The sequence below is a fragment of the Carya illinoinensis genome, chromosome 1 (genome assembly GCF_018687715.1).
Source record: "Carya illinoinensis cultivar Pawnee chromosome 1, C.illinoinensisPawnee_v1, whole genome shotgun sequence".
Taxonomy (NCBI): Eukaryota; Viridiplantae; Streptophyta; class Magnoliopsida; order Fagales; family Juglandaceae; genus Carya; species Carya illinoinensis.
This window is the reverse complement of record NC_056752.1, coordinates 50244183-50260985: the sequence shown is the minus strand read 5'-3', so window position 1 is coordinate 50260985 and position 16803 is coordinate 50244183. Positions and strand designations below refer to the sequence as shown.

The following is a 16803-nucleotide window of genomic DNA, read 5'->3' as shown; positions in this document are numbered from 1 at the left end:
GAAAATGCAATCTCAAATTCTCAATAGAGAGATTGCGACGGCGACCAATTGGGATGGATGACCACGACCGAACGGTACTTTAAATAGAGAGATTAATAGAAGAAAAAGAGAGGTGTGGGGGAGAGAGATTTTAAAAGAAAACCCTTCACCAAAACGATGTCATATTATTAAAAAAAATTTGGATTTTGCTACACAACCTCCCAACACCTCAATATCTCATTTTTTTTTTAATTTTTTAATATTTTTTTAATTTTTTTTTGAATTTATTCTTTTTAAATTAATTTAATTAATTAATTTATTATTTATATATTAAATATTTGATAAAAGATAAAATAATACAAATTAAAAAAAAGGTGGGGTGTTGGGATGTTGGGAGGTTGTGAAGATTTTTTCAAACTTGGATCCTATTCTAACTTCATCTCCCAACACTCAATTACATACGAGCATTTTTTATTCACTCGTGCTCTTACTAGTGGGATAAAATGAAAAATAATTCTAAAAACTTGTAAATTACGATTATAAATTTGAATTATTGAAAAAATTAATATTGTATTTGAATAGTGAGATGATTTCAGATATTATATAAATAATAATAAAAATATTGAATGATAATGGTTAGTAGTAAATAATAATACAAAATAAAAATAAAAAAATTATGTAAAAAATAATAATAAATTCACCGCCCAAACCAGCCCTGAAATTGGTGACCCGTATTGGGAGTGCAGGAGTACTCAATCCACAATCGGACTCAAATCCGAATCAGGTCCGAATTCGTAATTCTCTATAAAGCTATGAAACTCGCACAGAGCGCTTTCCATAATCACGTTGTCTATTTGCCCCTCCAAGCTTAGCGCTGCAAAACCCTGACATATCTCCCTCAGGATCCTTCGACGTAAAGATTCTCAATCATGATTACAGGTCAGCGACCCTCCCAAGAGTTCCATCTTCAATCTACTATATTTTCCATTTCATTAACCGAGTCCAACATTTGCTGTTTGTTTTGAACATCATTGTTCGCTTTTTGGGACTATTAGAGCTTGATCAATTGGATTCCTATGATGTTTAGGATTTAGGAAATTTCGAAATTTCCGATTTTTAGTTTTGAGTTTTTTTGTTGCTATTCATGTTTACTCTTTTCGGGCTTGAGTTATGGATTTTTTTAAATTTTAGACATGGAATTGCAGCGGACGGTCGATTTGTTATGCGTTTACTTTAGGATACGAGTGAATTTTTCAATACTAGTAATTTAGTACCGACGTATGAAAGCTCTGATGCTTAAGTTAGATTCCGAGTAGAGTAATCCTAGTAAGCAGAAGAATGAAGTGGTTATCAATCATGTTTCCCTTATAACTCGGGCTATTTACTGGTTAGCCCTGGAGCCACTTTTCGAGAGACATTTCCTCCTTCCCTAGATGAACGGGTAGCCTCTTCTCTTACTACCAGCCCCTATACTTGCCCGCTCGTACCCTCTGAACGGGCAGGTGGATTTCCCAAATTCCCAGCACTGTCCAGGGTCCCCGCCCAATCAAACCAAAAACTTTCAAACTGAGTCAAACCCACTGCCACAGTCTGCGCATGGAGACCCACGGCCATGGATCTCTCTCTGCGGCCTGTGCATTGAGAAAAGAATAAACGAGAAGAATAAAGGAGAAAGGAAAAGGAGAGAGAGAAGATGGGCATCTAGGGTTTTTTCTACATATACATGTATAGCGGGTGGGTATCCCACAGGCCACCAGCCCATCATTTCGTTTAATGATACTGTGTGCCATCAAGGTCTTCACATGTACTTTTACTTCAATTTTACTTACAAGACTCATTCTGTTAGTTTTCTTTTGAAATTCAAATTTTGAAATTTAAGTTTTATAATTTTCAGCCTATCAATGACATACATGTGGAGAAGTAAATTTTTTGGAAGTTTTTCTTAAGTACATTTAGCATTTTCCTTAAAGCTAATGTCTCTATCTTTTTGACAACTAATGACCCTTCATTTCTGTTTGGTTTATTTAATTAGATGGTCTTTGCTTTATATCACAATAAATGTCTCGAGTCTCGAGGGTTCATTTTTTCTATATTAAGGAAGGGATTGCTTTCTATTTTACTGTCTTGCCAAAAAATTAAGAGTGGTCTGACTTGATTTGCAAGTCATCACGTTTTGTGATGACTTGTTCACCATCTCGGGCCACTTTACATTGGGCTTTGTCAGCCCATGTACCAACAGAGCCTAATGAATTTTTATTGACCTCCTAAATACGAGGTGAGTTGGTGGCTGATCTAAACCTTTTTTTTCCTTTTTGTTTTCTTATTACTGGTGCTCTGATTTTTTACATCTTAGTTCCCTGTTTCTGATAATTGAAATATGTATATCTTTACAGTCAGTGTAAAATGGCAAAAGGAGCTGTTTAAAGATGTGGAAATTGATACCACCCAGTCTCCATATGTTTTCAAGTGCCAGCTGTATGATCTAACTGGGGTTCCTCCCGTAAGGCAGAAGATTATGGTTAAGGGTGGCTTACTGAAGGTAAATAGATGACTTTGTTTATGATGCTAAAATCAATCCATATCTTGATTTGTGCAAATCTAGTGGATCATACAGTAAGTCTGCAATAAATCACTCTTCACATTTGATCAAAGGTTTCAGTAATTTAAATTTCTTTTTAGTTTTTAAATGTAACCTGGTTGGTCTTGAACTCGCAACATTACCTCCACTCTCAATCTCACTCTTATATGGTGAGGAGGTGCAGTACAAGTGAGAGCTCATTGACTACTTAAAAAAAGAAACCTATAATTCTCAAACTCATTTTGTTTTGGGGGAAATGCAGGATGATGCAGATTGGTCGGCACTAGGAGTAAAAGAGGTGTTTTGACCTTCATAATGCCCTTGCCTCTTATCTTTTTCATACTTCTATATTTTGTTCTTAGGTGATGCGCTGCATTTATTTTGTCTAGGGTCAAAAATTAATGATGATGGGAACCGCAGATGAGATTATTAAGGCTCCAGAGAAGGGACCTGTTTTTGTGGAAGATCTTCCAGAAGAAGAGCTAGTGGTTGCCATGGTAAGATACATTACTCTTCTGTTCTGAAGTATGCACATGTATTTAGAAGTTTTTTAATATATACTTGAGATGTATATTGGAGTTTACTGATAAAAAAAAGAAAGAAGCGATGTATACAGGAGTTGCTTATAAAAATGTTGCATGCAGGAGCAATATTTTTTTAATGGATATATCTGTAATGTTGTTGTTTGACCTCATGCTACAATTACCATATACTTTAGCCTTGCAATTGTATGCTAGTTAGGAACTCAGTTAGGAAAGACAACTTGGAACCATGATGTAGGTTGGATAATGAATATGTTAACAATTGACCTGGATCATGAATATCATGGATCTGCCAAAAAAAGAAATAATTGAAATATTTTCTATATATAAATAAGTCTGGGTTCAATCATCATAACTTCATATTCATGACCAGAAAATGAACCAAATTCTTGGAATCCAACAAATTGGAGCGTAAAAAAAGTTTTTTTCTTCCCTTGGGTATGATGCGGCCACAAAATAAGGTTACAATCTTGAAAATCATGACCACACTGTGCCTATTATGGCATCTTCTTGCCACAACTTTGTCTCTCTTAATTTTCTAGACTTCAAAGACTTTTTGCTCATATTTCTTCTTTTAGCTGTGTGTTTCCTTTACAAGCTCCCTGTTCATTTGGGTTGCTTCCCTTTGCATTTTTGATCAAATGTATTGATTATCGTCATCAACATAAAATGGATTAGTTATCAAAATATTTTTTTCCCTTAATTTGAAATTAGGATATTGTTAATTTTTTTTTACTAACTCAGTATCTTAGAATCTTAGGATAGCCTTTTTTTTTAATAAAATATTTGATTACTTATCCATTTTTTTCCTAATTTATACCAAGTTCGCTTTGAAGGTAATTGTTTTAATTTTGATACTAGTCTTTTCCTCTGCCTTATGAATTGAAATTCTCAGCCCATGCTGTTTCTGTTTCTAGGGTCATAGTGCTGGTCTCTTTAATCTGGGAAACACCTGTTACATGAACTCCACAGTACAGTGTCTGCATTCTGTTCCAGAGTTGAAGTCAGCTTTGGTCAAGTGAGTTGTTTTCTTCAATTATTAAAGGGGAATTGTTTCAGAATGTTTCTCTATATTGCTGTTTTCATAGTTAATTTGCTGCATTTTATGTGACTGGCGTGCATCAATTTGTAAAATCTGATTAGGTACTCACACTCTGGAAGAAGCAATGATGTGGATCAGTCTTCTCATATGCTGACTATAGCAACACGTGATTTATTTAATGAGCTTGATAAAAGTGTCAAACCTGTGGCACCGATGCAATTTTGGATGGTTTGTTCTCTTGTTTTACCCTTTTATTTATTATTGGACACTTTTTATATTTCCTTTACAACCTGGGTACTTGTGGGATTTACTAAGATCCCAAGTGTAGCACCATGGACAGAAAAACCTATAGCATGAATGTGCAAAAAAAATTGCAGAGAACTTTAGTGTTAAGAAAATGACGTAGCGTATGTGTCCTCTGCTTGCACAATGCTATGTGCTTAGGGCTTATAGAAATGTCATGCAGCCCATGCTCTCTATTATTGCATTGCTAGTGCTTTCTATTATTGCATTGCTAAAGTACACAGTTCATTTAACACTTCCTAGGAGTTCTTTCTTGGCTCTGTCTTCCATCTCTGGTGTAGGAGTTCATGAACTTACTCAGCCATAGTTAGGTTTTTTTTGCTAGTTATTTTGACATGCATCAAATTCATCAAATCCCTCTTCATAAACATCACTTTTGGAAAACGTGATCCATGATTGGTTGCTATTGCATTTTTCCTGCTGGCAATGGAGGGAAACCCTATTATGTTCGTTTGTCACCATGTTCGCAGGTGTTGCGTAAAAAGTATCCTCAATTTGGCCAGCTGCACAATGGTGTCTTCATGCAACAGGTCTTAAACTACCTTCTGATACCTTTAAAAAAAAAACTACTTTCTTCTGATTGTAAAATCTTACTAGTTTGATCTGGTGATAAGTTTATCTATTCAATTTTATCTATGTTACAGGATGCTGAAGAATGTTGGACCCAGCTTTTATATACACTTTCTCAGTCTCTTAAATCAACTGGTTCTAGGTATCTTTCCTTTTACTATACTAGGTCCTTGTGGATATCTGGGAACTGTAGTTGGCTGTAGAAAAAATTATAGGAGATTGATTGCTATATACTTCCCTGTGCCCACTCTCCCTTGTGCCTCACTCAAACTTCTTGCATGGCTAATTTTCGCAAAAGGATGTTTCTTCTATAGCACTCTGATCCTTTTTTGTCTTACCGGCATTTATTGGTTTAATTGTTTCCCTTTTTTTTCCTATCAGTAGTGTAACGTAATCCTGTATGACATTCTCTTGCAGTGAAATTCCTGACGCTTTGAAGGCCCTCTTTGGCATTGAACTTGTTAGCAGGTAGTCATGCATGCCATTATTTCATAATTAAACATTGGCTTAAAGCAGTAGTCTTAATTTAGTTATTACTTTCTTGATCTGAACATAAATGAAAGTTTACAAATGATACACATTTTAATGAAATGAACACTTCCCAAAATGCACTTATGGATCAAGAAAGGTGGATTCATATTTGAAAGGAAAAAAGGTGAATTCAAGTTTTTAAGGTAAGGTGAGAAGTTAATGGATATCACTTCCATTTTGTGAAACTCTGATCTATTTTGGGACAGTCCAAAAAGGAAAGCACATTGTCTGCTGTGGGACAGAAATATTGGCTTTCATAGGCAGAATTCCTTTAGTAATTAATCATAAATTGTACCGTGGCATCTTTTTATGATTCACCTAAATAATCTTTTATTAAAACTGGGAAGATTGGTTATTTTTTGTATGAATGTGTTATTTGTGCTGGTGCGAGCCAGGGTGCATTGTCAAGAGAGTGGTGAAGAAAGTTCAGAGACAGAATCAGTTTATTCTCTTAAATGCCACATATCGCAAGAGGTGAACCATTTGCATGAAGGACTAAAGCATGTGAGTATAATCATCGAATTGTGAAGGTCTTTATTTTTGTCCTCTTTAAGCACTTGCAAATTACCGTGTCCATTGGAATTGAGTTTGTGGTGCTCTCTTTGTATTGCTAAATTGAAATTTTGTGTGGAATATTTGGATGTTCAAACTTTGAGTAACAAGTAAGCAATGACTAATTTTTTGACATGGAGATCCTCCACGTTGAGGTGTCGAAGAAACGTTGTTATCTTGTTAATTTTACTGGTTATTGTAGGCTTTAAAATCAGAATTGGAAAAGGCTTCTCCTTCCTTGGGGCGTAGTGCAATTTACTTGAAAGAGTCTCGTATCAATGGCCTACCAAGGTACAACTTACTTCTTCTGATTGTAAATTGTACTTTTTATCACCCACCTGTGGGTAGCTCTAGTGGTAAGGGCAAACTTGTGTGCATGAGCCCCATGTCACAGGTTCGATTTCCCCTGGGATCAAACTGCAATTTAAGTGGGAGGCTGTGGGTTGCTGTGCTAGTCTCCCAGGGGGTTTGGGTTCCATGGGTGAGTCCTAAGGGCTCTGCTGTGGGATGGTTCCCCCGTCATAAAAAAAAAATGTACTTTTTATCCTTTGTAGCATGGAAGCCACCACTGTGTGGTTTTAGGACACGTGGATCTTCCTATTTAATGTCTGAATTATCCTGATTAGAGCAAAAGAAAATCTTTCATTGCAGTTTATGTGAATCCTTACAGTCGATGCAATTTTTTTTTTTTTTCTCAAGGTACTTGACCATTCAGTTTGTGCGTTTTTTCTGGAAGAGGGAATCAAATCAGAAGGCCAAAATTTTGCGGGTAATGCAAGTTTCCTTCTCCTGTATATTGTTACACTGCAGAGGGTGGATTTCTCTCTTTCATATCATTGTGGAAATTGAGATGAAAAAAAGGGAAAGGAAATAAACCAAGAGCTCTCTCTTTTCTGATTATTCTGCATAGTATGGGTTGAGTACAAGTCCACATCCTGCATCTGCCTATTTAAAACTGTCAGTGTCAATGTTACTTAAAAAGACACTTTCCTTGTCTCAGAAAGTAGATTATCCATTGGAGTTGGATGTTTATGATTTGTGTTCAGATGATCTCTGCAAAAGATTGGAAACTCCTCGCCAGGTTTCTGCTTACATTTGGCTTCGATGAACTTTTTGAATTACATCTCTGTCTTGAAAATACTTGATTCATACCTTATGTTGTGTCAGACATTGTCATTTCTGCATTTTAAAATTTAGGTGCTAAGGGACGAAGAAGGCATAAAACTTGGTCTGAAAGCAAGGAAGGATGGTGTGGATGGTGCTGGTTCAAAAAATGATGTCAAGATGTCTAATGTAGAGGTGACTACCCAACCTAGTTATACACGCATGTGCAAACACTTATTTCTATGTGATAACGGGTTTATGATCTGTTCTCATCTTTGCACACAGGGATCATCAAATGGAAGCGGTGAACCATCCAATGCTACATCCCAAGAAGGTACCAAACTTTATATGCGTGTTAGCTGAACTTGGGGATTCCATTGTACAATTAATTCGGGCTTTTGGAAATCTAGTGCATGTGGTTACTCATTTTCGCTGTTTGACTTATTCTACAATGCAGGTGGTCCATCAGACAGGGAAACACACATGACTGGTGTTTATGATTTGGTCGCTGTGTTGACCCACAAGGGTAGGAGTGCTGACTCGGGGCATTATGTTGCTTGGGTCAAGCAAGAAAGCGGTCAGCTCTTTGGAATATACTGTTTGGTACTTCGTTTCATGTGGCTTGGGCTCAATGTAAGCTTTCAACTGATAAATAACCATTGTTGATCTCAGGGAAATGGATCGAGTATGATGATGACAACCCAATTGCACAGCGGGAGGAAGACATCACTAAACTGTCTGGAGGAGGTAAGATTGGAATTTTATTGGCTCGCATGATAGGATTAGTTTGCCTTGGCACATATATGCAGACGGGCAAAAGTTAATTGGAAAAGCATCCATGTTAGTTAGTGTGCCTCCAATAGAATAGGGATACGTTTTGTGAGGACTGAATCAAACCCTTCCTTTTTTTTTTTTTTTTAATCATTTATTCACCATAGGATTTGTCCATCTAGATATGGTTTTTCTCTATTAAGTGTTACTGTTGCAAGCCTGCCCATCATCATCAACCTGTACCTATGCTGAAGTTCCATCTTTTCTTGTTACAGGTGATTGGCACATGGCTTATATATGCATGTACAAGGCCAGAGTCATCCCCATGTGATTTTTATTTTATCCCCATGTGATTTTTATTTTGTCTCTTAGATCCGTTGAATAGGAATTGCAGAATTCTATATTTTTACCAGTGGGGTTTAAAAAGAAGTGTGCTACATACAACCTTCAATTGGATGGTGTATTTTAAATTCTTTATAATTGAATTTTGGTGAAGAAAAAAAAAAGAGCTGCGAGTAATCTTTTCCCACTGAAGTCAGTCTTGACAGAAACTTGTGTGACCAAAGAGATGATGCATTTGTTATTCAAGCCAAGAACAATATATTGTTGGTACCTATTTAGGACTTTTTTGTTTGACTACACTTAAAGTTCAAGTTGAGTCAGTACATCGATCTCCAATGTAGCCAATATTTGATCAAGAAAAAAAAAAAAAAAAAAGTAGCCTACGATTGATTTCTTGGGCTGCATGATCAACCGTGCGTCTAGAAGCAATATCCATATTTTTTTCAAATAATAGGAAGAAAGCTCTGCAATTTTCTGCTTCTTCAAGTATCATCCAATGTTGTCAGGTCTTCACGTGCACTACAATGTCCAGCTTAGAAGAAATATCCATGTTGCTTTCAAGCAAAAGCTATATAAATATTTTATTTGTATCATTTTGCTCTATAAAGGGCCAGCTTTGTGCCCTTTAGTTTCTTCCGCACCAGTAGGAAGAATCGAAGCAAAAAAGAAAAACTTTTCTTTCCAGCTTCTTAGACCGGTTGGTATGTTTAGCTTATAATCATCGTGCTTATTTTTTCAGAAATTCCTTCTCAATTTTTCTCTTTAGGTTTGAACGTTACAGTTAACAAGGCGCCATGAGGAAAAGAATTAGTGCTCGTTTCAGAAAATTTATTTCTTGCACCGGTGAGCATTTTTTTCATTACTAATGTTCGTCTGATTTTTATTTTATACAAACTGGTGGGGGGTTTTGAATTCAAGTTTTCTATTTAGAGAACTAAATCATATACCATCGTACTATCATGCTCTTGGTTGTTCGGTTGATTTCTTAATCACACTTTACGTTTTAAGTTAAAAAAATATTAAATAATTATAATATTAAATAATTATGTTCAAGTTCGGAAATATTTTAAAACAATTGATATGATTGGATTTAATTTATAAGAGATTTGAATTATAAAATTTTTTTTGTAAATTAAATTTTGTTTTCACAAATGGGATAAAGATTAATTAAGATAAAAGTCAAAAATTAAATAAAATTTTATTAGAATATATTTATTTAATATTATTTTTTATTTAAAAATTTGAAAAAAATGAATTGTTTATATTATTTTATATGAAAATTTTAAAAAATTTTAATAATGATATGGGATAAAATGAAAAGTTTTCTAAAAACAAACAAGTTTAAAAATAGAATTTTCTTTCGCAAATTGTTGCTTAATGTAAAAAAAACAAAAAACTGCATGCAGAAGCTGCATCTGGGGCAATCAATAATAGTACTCCGCCCGACCCAGCCGGTTTGAACTTGCGCGAGGAATATGCAAATGCCTTTCGTACAGAGTCCTACGTTGAGTTTTGGGCACGCGTCTTTTCCCTATCCAATGCTGATTCTACCATTCCAACGAATCCAACCACTGCAGCTCGGCTCCCATCCTACCGCCTCTTTGCCGAACACCTCCTCGACCCGGACCAACCCACCATCACTCGTATCCTTGCTTCGGCCAGTATTCAACCCCCTTACCAATCCATTTTATGCGATTATTTTATCCAAACCGCCAATGCTTCTCTCCTATGTGGCCTGCTATTGAAAGATATTGACCGTACACGTGTCATACACCGCTCTCTTAGAACAACTACCCTACTGACCCAGGCCGATTTCGTCAACCCGTTTGTTTCAACCGCATCATCGCCCACTCGGGTTCGGGCTATTCAAGCCAACTGCCTCCGATTATTGAAACAACTCGAGTCAAGCCGTGACAAGGCTCGAGTCCAGCTTCGGCTTGTAAATAGATTAGAACGTGGCTCGGCTGTTTTTCTCGTGGCGTTGACTGCTTCAGTCGCTGTAATAGTCGCAGCTCATGTTATAACTTTACTCGTGGCCATGCCGGGTCTTATAGTGGCTTCACTAGAGTTGGTTTCCGCAAGGGGGCTAGCTCGTGCAATGGCTCAGCTCGATGCAGCCGCTAAGGGGACTTACATATTGAATAGGGATTTGGACACAATAAGCCAGCAAGTGGGGAGGCTGAATGATGAGCTGGAACACATGCGAGCAATGGTTAAGTTCTGGATTGAGAGAAAAGAGGACGAGCTTCAAGCCAATGAAGAAGTGGCGCGACAACTGAAGAAGAATGATTGCAGCTTTAGGCAGCAGCTGGATGAACTTGAGGAACATTTGTATCTGTGTTTCATGACCATAAACAGGGCTAGAAACCTAGTAGTAAAAGAGATCATGCAGCAGCCCGGATGATCAGTTCCAAAACTTTCTTACGGTACACTGATAATTGATTATATAGAAGTGTTATAGTTATGAAAAAATTCCATAAAAATAAATTTAGAAACTGATATAGTTGCATATGATATGTTAAATGTACTTTACAATAAGAAAAAAAAAAAAACTTACAATATCAAACCACTTCAATTTATTAATTTACTTTTATGGATATTCTTTATAACTAAAACATTTATCTTAATCATATTATGCTTTGACACTTAGAAACTTTTATTTCTTACACTGAGTATATTTGCTTTTATCTTTCATTCCCGCGTCAGATTTCTCATGTTCTATTATTTATTTTCTCAAAATTGCAAAGAATCCTTGTGACCTGACTTGGGTTATTGTGTAAAGGATGCATGCACCATGTCGTCCAAGTTTGAATCAATTCAAACTTCAAGAAGAGTTGAGAAATTAGGACTAAATACATATATATAGGGTAATAAAACACGACCTGTCGCTGAAATCAGAGACATCATGTTGTTGAGAAACTGCCGTTGATTAAAGTTTCGGGAACGTACCGTTAACGCAACGCATGCATGAAGGTTTTCATTATGGGTGTGGCGTTGGTGAGGAATGAGTAAGATCACTAAGAGCAGTGTTTCAACCCCACCAAACAAACAAACAAAAAAAGTCCATTGTATATGGTACACGTGCTCATAATAGTAGTTGCGAGCCACCTCAACCTATGTTTCCTTTATCTTTACCTTGAAAATAATGTTGCCCTTCTAGCTAATTATTTAGAGAGAGAGAGAGAGAGAGTCTACCTTGTTGACGAGGTCCTATAATTAAAATTCAATAGGCAACCATTATGACCCAAAATTTAGTGGAACATGCTACCTTAATTCATGGAATATGTAGGGGCTTGAGATTAATCTCTAATTGTGTCTAATTAATGTAGTTTTAGTTGGTAATGGGCCTCTCACAACTCAAAAACAAGAAACTAGCACCAATCAACTGCGCGCCTATAGTTACTGTTCACAGAAAAGCCCAATAAAAAGATATGTATATATACACACATCTGTGTGTGTGTGTGGAGGCAAGCACCTCTTTCTTTATGTTCTAAGCAATATCGTAGCATTTCCGATCTTAAGTTTTTTTTTTTTTTTAAAACAGCCGTTACTTATGGCTCTTCGACCCCACTTACCATCCAATTAAGCCGTTTGATGCATATCATGTTCTTCTCTTTGCAATAGCCATCTGGCTGACCCGTTCATGCCAAGTCAAGCTTTAATATCATCCAATTTGCCCTACTACTTGCTCGAAACTCGCATGAACTTTGACCGAAAGAAGACAAATCTCACAAGAACTTTCTTTATACGTTTAGTACTTTGCGTATAAGGACAATCATTAATAGTGCAATCTTTCGTGAAAAGAAAAAATAATCACCTCCCACGATGCCTTTTTTCTTTTTTATTAGCCATCTCAACCTTATCTGTGATTTCAATTTCTTTGTAATCTTCTCTCGGATATGACCACGTTTCTCCACCTCATAAAACAGGAAAAAAAAAAGTGAGTTTAGTTCCGATATCTTTTGAAGCTTCCAAGAATCAAGGCTATCCATTCACTAGATCAAGACAAGAAATTGGTACAGAGATCATTTTCATAGCAAGCAAGAAAAAGTGGAAAAATGTTGAAGCTTGACTGTTAAGAAAAGCCAATCACACGCTTTTCGGCAATAGAGAGAACCACTCCCTAAGTTTATCCCCAACATTCCAGTTTTAGTATAATTTTGTTTGGAGCCATTCCAATTTTAGTAGTAACTTCACATTGTGTTCTTTATCTTTTATCCAAGGCAAGGACACATTAACTAATGCAAGAATCAAGAATGCATGGGATCCACAAGTCAAAAGAGTTTAATTTAACTTGGAAGGAAAGACAAAAGTCCTCACTATAAATCAGTAAGAAACAAAACAAAGGAGTACATCTTTTGGGAAGAAGACCAATTTCTGTACCAAAATTTAAGAAGCTTTGTTATAAATATATTTATATATGCAAAACGTCTCGATCTTCCCAATTGATCAAAGATTTTCATGTCACCGACCAATACAACCAAGTGGGGGAGACCGGATGCAGATCACCACTGTCAATGCGCATGCTCAAGTGCCAAACTTCCTCTGGCTTGGCACAGACCACACACAATTAATGGGGTTAGGAAGCATTAGTCGACATTCTCATTGGTTGGAAACCAAGTTGTGAGCCTCAAGTCAAGGACCATATATGGTACCATACCCCAAAACTCAACAAAGAATTTGCCATTTCCATCAAGGAATGAGGACCCGCAAATAATTACCCTTTTTTACACATAAAAATGATCTCTATATATTAGTTTCTTCAAATTCATCAATCATCTGTCTGTTGTTTTCAGTCACTGACTTCTCATTGGCTCTCCTCATCATATAAAAATCCATTACATTTACTATACGGGATTTTTTTCCTTCTCCATTTTGTGAAAGTTTGATAAGCAGCCCCACGAGTGGCTGTTTATTGATGAAATGGCAAACCTTAGGGTGGTCCAATTAAGCACATCATGGAGCGTGTGGCCCATGATATCACAGAGAGAGAGATGAGAGAGAGTTTATATATATATATATATATATAGGTGAGCGTTCGAAAACCAAGCCTTAAATCATTTGATCCAAAGAACTTTGGCGAGAGAGAGAGATGTCGAGATCCAATGAATTGGCACATTATCCCATCAACTAAACACAAAAATAATGGATTCTGCCGAATTAAGATTTCAACTATTTCGTAGGCATTAATTAGTTAAAAGCATCATCGGGTTTTGACCATCAAGATAAAGGTATATAGTTTCCCTGCATGTCTCGGACAAAATGACAAGCCTGCCTTTAAATTATTATTATTTTTGCAAATTGTAACTCGTACGGTAGAATGGGGAAAGCATTGGATTAGAAGCTCCTATTGTTCAGAATGAACACGACCCCAATTATCATACTAAAATTACTAATTAGTCTTTTTTAAATGATGCTCTTCGTTCTAAATTTTATCGGAACATTTTAAATGATTATTGAAAATAAAATGATTTTTTCTTTTGGGGAAAGAAAGTATCAAGATTTAAGATAATAATAACTTGGGGTGTTAATGTTGCCCAGTTTTGAACGTTTGGCTAGCCCACTAGCCCAAATTTCTCCTTTTATTTTCTATTTTTTCATTTTTTTAACATATTTAAATGTTTTTTAAAAATTAAAAAAAAAAATACACCAATTGACCAATGTACTATAAGTTACTTCTTTAACTAATAAGTAAAAAAAAAAAAAAATTAAGGATCAAAATGAGAGGACAAAAGCAGGAAAATATTAACATTTTCCTTTTAACATGCCTAGTACTCTTTTTACTTCCAAAGTCGATATTAACACAAGTTCAATACCAATACTAGTATACTAAGGGAACTACTGTTTTTAACATTTTATCGAATTGTTTTGATAGTTTATTACCCATCTCATGCAATTATCATAAAAATAGTAAAAATTAAATAATAATAATATAATAACAGCAATCTTTGCAAATTGCAGAGAATACCGCTGCAAAAACTTTACAATAAGAAATTATATCCATGAGAAAGGGAAGTTGAACTTTTGTCTAGCCCTTCATAGACGGTAGAAAGTACGGGACTATGAACTTTTGGATTTCCCCAACCATAACTTACCCCACCCCTCAATTATCTTATTCATAAACAGGAAAATGTCGTCTCAAAATCCTTCGACTTCAAGAATGCAGAGACGCATACAGAACTCCACACATGCAAAGCCCTCAAGAATGGCATACATTCATGTAAAAAAAACTGTACATATGCACAGATACATCAGCATGGGAACAAGCTATTTAGTAACAGTTACTGATAATATTAGCATAGTATGGGCATGTATAATGATTCTCATATACCAACAATGCCATTTCTCTCTCAGTCCAGACCAACCAAGAAACAATATTGAATAGTTCTCTCTCTCTCTCTCTCTCTCTCTCTCTGCTTATCATTCATAAAACTCATACAGACAAAAACCAGACAGAAACAACAGAAGATAAACCATTTACCAATAGGATGCTAGTGTTGCGGCCTGTGGTATGTCACCTCCAGTAGTACTAGAAAATGCCACAATAAGTCCGACTTATTCATGCTCCTCTCTTCGCCACCCTAGTTTCTAAGTAAAGAAAATTATCATAATCAGCACAATTAGAAAAATAAACAAGATAAAAATAAAATCTCTCTCTATTTTCTCTACTGAGATCTTGAACCTGGTGTGTAAATAGAAAGATCAGGCCACCCATTGCTGTCAGTCCAGCAGCTTGAATCACCACTTTGCAGACCTAAATAACTCTCTGAATTGTTATCACTCTGCACATCCATTCCCAGGTTTCGAACTGAACCTGTTTCCAACACATGACCCGAATTCAAATTCTCTGCAAACTCACCCATTTGCAACATTTTCACACCCGACCCATCGGGATTCAGACCCTCCAGTAGACTGGAAAACTGCCCATTTGATGCCAGAAGTGAACCAAAGCTCCCCGTAATATCCAGCATTCGACGGTCCTGATCCACCATAGAGCCATAGAGACGGTTGGGGTCATGCTCCGGACCCCGATTCTCCACCACCGAATTTGATGCCGTTGACGATGAAGATGATGACGAAGAAGACCGTTTTGGTTTTGGTCCCCGCTTTGCGTTCTTACGGGTTCCACCGCCAACTGGGATGTTTCTCAGCGCACCGCCTTTTGTCCAGTACCTCCTGCAGTTCTTGCAAAAGTGGCGTGGCTGCGAAAGGTTGTAGTTGTTGTAATAGCAGAACTTGGTGTTTGTGGAGTCACAGCGGGGACATTTGAGTAGTTCTTGCTCTGGGAAGTGGGGTTTGATGGGTTGGAATGTTGCTGGGTCTTGCATTTTCTAACTTCTGATCCTTTTATGTGCAACTTTTATAGGAATGAGATGAGAAAAAAGAGAGGCTTGCTTTGATGACTAGCCGATTCGGGCTTCTTGAGGATTTGGTGCGTTGGGTTTTTGGTTTTGAGGAGAATTTGGTGGAGTTTGTGGTTACGGAATGGATTTTTAGTACTTTTACAGTACTTGTACAGTATTTTAAACTAGAAACGACCAGAAAGAAAAAGTCCAAAATTTGAGATGAAAGTTACTGGCTTTTGAGGAATTGGCGAATCATTGTTTGGTAGAGAGATTGAAAGTGTTGTGCTGGTGGAATTTGGGACTTGAACTGGACTAGGATTTAGAGGATTCGAATTGGTTTTATCAAAATACCGACGCAGAAAAGCAAAGCAAGTACAGTAAAGATGAAAGAAAAAAAATCTGGATATTTCTCAGACTCGCAAGTGGGTTTCCATAGAAGAGACCAAACCACACATGATCACCAATCCAGAAGGCAACAGGAAAAAAAGAAAAAGTATGGAGCTGTAAAAGAAGTGAAGTTTCAGTTCATGGAGGAAAGAAGAAAACCATGAACGAAGCACTAGATTTATTTATTTTTTCGTGTGTGTGTGTTCGTTCAGCTTCGAGCCGGTATTTGTGTGAAAGAACCTAATAGGGAATCTAAAAATTTACAAGTGGGATTCGGTTTCGTGGGATGAGGAATTCAATTCTATAGAGCAGGATGTAGAAGGGAAAGGAATACTGGGTATCAAGATCTTGATGGAGATGACCTATCTGTGTCTTCGTGATAGTGACGAGCAGACTTCAAATGGAGAGAAGACCTCTCTCTCTCTCTCTCTCTCTCTCAAGTGGATCTGGGACCGGCTAAGCTCCTCCTGGCCAGTATCCACTAAAATCTTTTATAATTCTTTTATCTAAATAATCTTATAATTTAAGAAGATATATTAAATCTATTTAATATTGAATTCCGAATTTCTCTAAGAAACATTGTCACATTTATTTCATATCTAATGGGTGTGGTGAGATGTTTCTCTAACCTTAAATATATGATGAAGCATCAACAAATAAGATCCTTTTAAAAAAAAAAAAAAAAAAATGTCATCAATATTAAAGCTGAGGTATAATATAGTATGTGACATTTCAATGGGGGCAGGGGGGAGCTAA

At 36.5% G+C, this 16803-nt stretch overlaps 3 protein-coding genes across 5 annotated transcripts; 2 read left to right on the top strand and 1 right to left on the bottom strand.

The window, feature by feature from the left end:
* The first annotated feature begins 761 nt into the window (after positions 1-761).
* Positions 762-8637, top strand: LOC122281562 (ubiquitin carboxyl-terminal hydrolase 6-like). Its single transcript, XM_043093167.1, has 18 exons — positions 762-918; positions 2373-2518; positions 2820-2855; positions 2947-3054; positions 4017-4117; positions 4243-4369; positions 4915-4974; positions 5089-5156; positions 5432-5482; positions 5941-6049; positions 6300-6388; positions 6797-6866; positions 7098-7178; positions 7295-7396; positions 7487-7535; positions 7659-7778; positions 7874-7948; positions 8248-8637. The coding sequence occupies exons 1-18, from the start codon at positions 909-911 to the stop codon at positions 8301-8303; spliced, it is 1458 nt and encodes a 485-aa protein (XP_042949101.1). The 5' UTR covers positions 762-908; the 3' UTR covers positions 8304-8637.
* Positions 8638-8770: 133 nt separating this feature from the next.
* Positions 8771-12088, top strand: LOC122281568 (UPF0496 protein At3g49070). The gene is made up of 3 exons (XM_043093180.1): positions 8771-9011; positions 9081-9157; positions 9721-12088. Exons 2-3 carry the CDS (start codon positions 9109-9111, stop codon positions 10716-10718), a joined length of 1047 nt encoding a protein of 348 aa, XP_042949114.1. The 5' UTR covers positions 8771-9011; positions 9081-9108; the 3' UTR covers positions 10719-12088.
* Positions 12089-12097: 9 nt separating this feature from the next.
* Positions 12098-16514, bottom strand: LOC122281573 (dof zinc finger protein DOF3.1-like). 3 transcript variants are annotated; one of them, XR_006230264.1, is made up of 3 exons: positions 14997-16514; positions 14796-14902; positions 12098-12231 (listed from the first exon to the last, which is right to left on the bottom strand). XR_006230264.1 is itself a non-coding variant. In XM_043093186.1 (2 exons), exons 1-2 carry the CDS (start codon positions 15640-15642, stop codon positions 14874-14876), a joined length of 675 nt encoding a protein of 224 aa, XP_042949120.1. In that variant the 5' UTR covers positions 15643-16513; the 3' UTR covers positions 14585-14873. The 3 variants fall into 3 exon arrangements, 1 of the variants encoding a protein (XP_042949120.1); XR_006230265.1 differs by lacking the exon at positions 12098-12231 and adding an exon at positions 14211-14544; XM_043093186.1 differs by lacking the exon at positions 12098-12231 and having other exon boundaries at positions 14585-14902; positions 14997-16513.
* Positions 16515-16803: the final 289 nt, after the last annotated feature.

Coding starts and splice junctions, on each gene's coding strand:
- LOC122281573 (XM_043093186.1), bottom strand. CDS start 15,642: ATGCAAGACCCAGCAACATTCCAACCCATCAAACCCCACTTCCCAGAG. Junction 14,903..14,996: donor TCTTTCTATTTACACACCAG/GTTCAAGATCTC, acceptor TTCTTTACTTAG/AAACTAGGGTGGCGAAGAGA.
- LOC122281568 (XM_043093180.1), top strand. CDS start 9,109: ATGAGGAAAAGAATTAGTGCTCGTTTCAGAAAATTTATTTCTTGCACC. Junction 9,158..9,720: donor AAAATTTATTTCTTGCACCG/GTGAGCATTTTT, acceptor AACTGCATGCAG/AAGCTGCATCTGGGGCAATC.
- LOC122281562 (XM_043093167.1), top strand. Junction 3,055..4,016: donor AAGAGCTAGTGGTTGCCATG/GTAAGATACATT, acceptor TTCTGTTTCTAG/GGTCATAGTGCTGGTCTCTT. Junction 4,975..5,088: donor ATGGTGTCTTCATGCAACAG/GTCTTAAACTAC, acceptor TCTATGTTACAG/GATGCTGAAGAATGTTGGAC.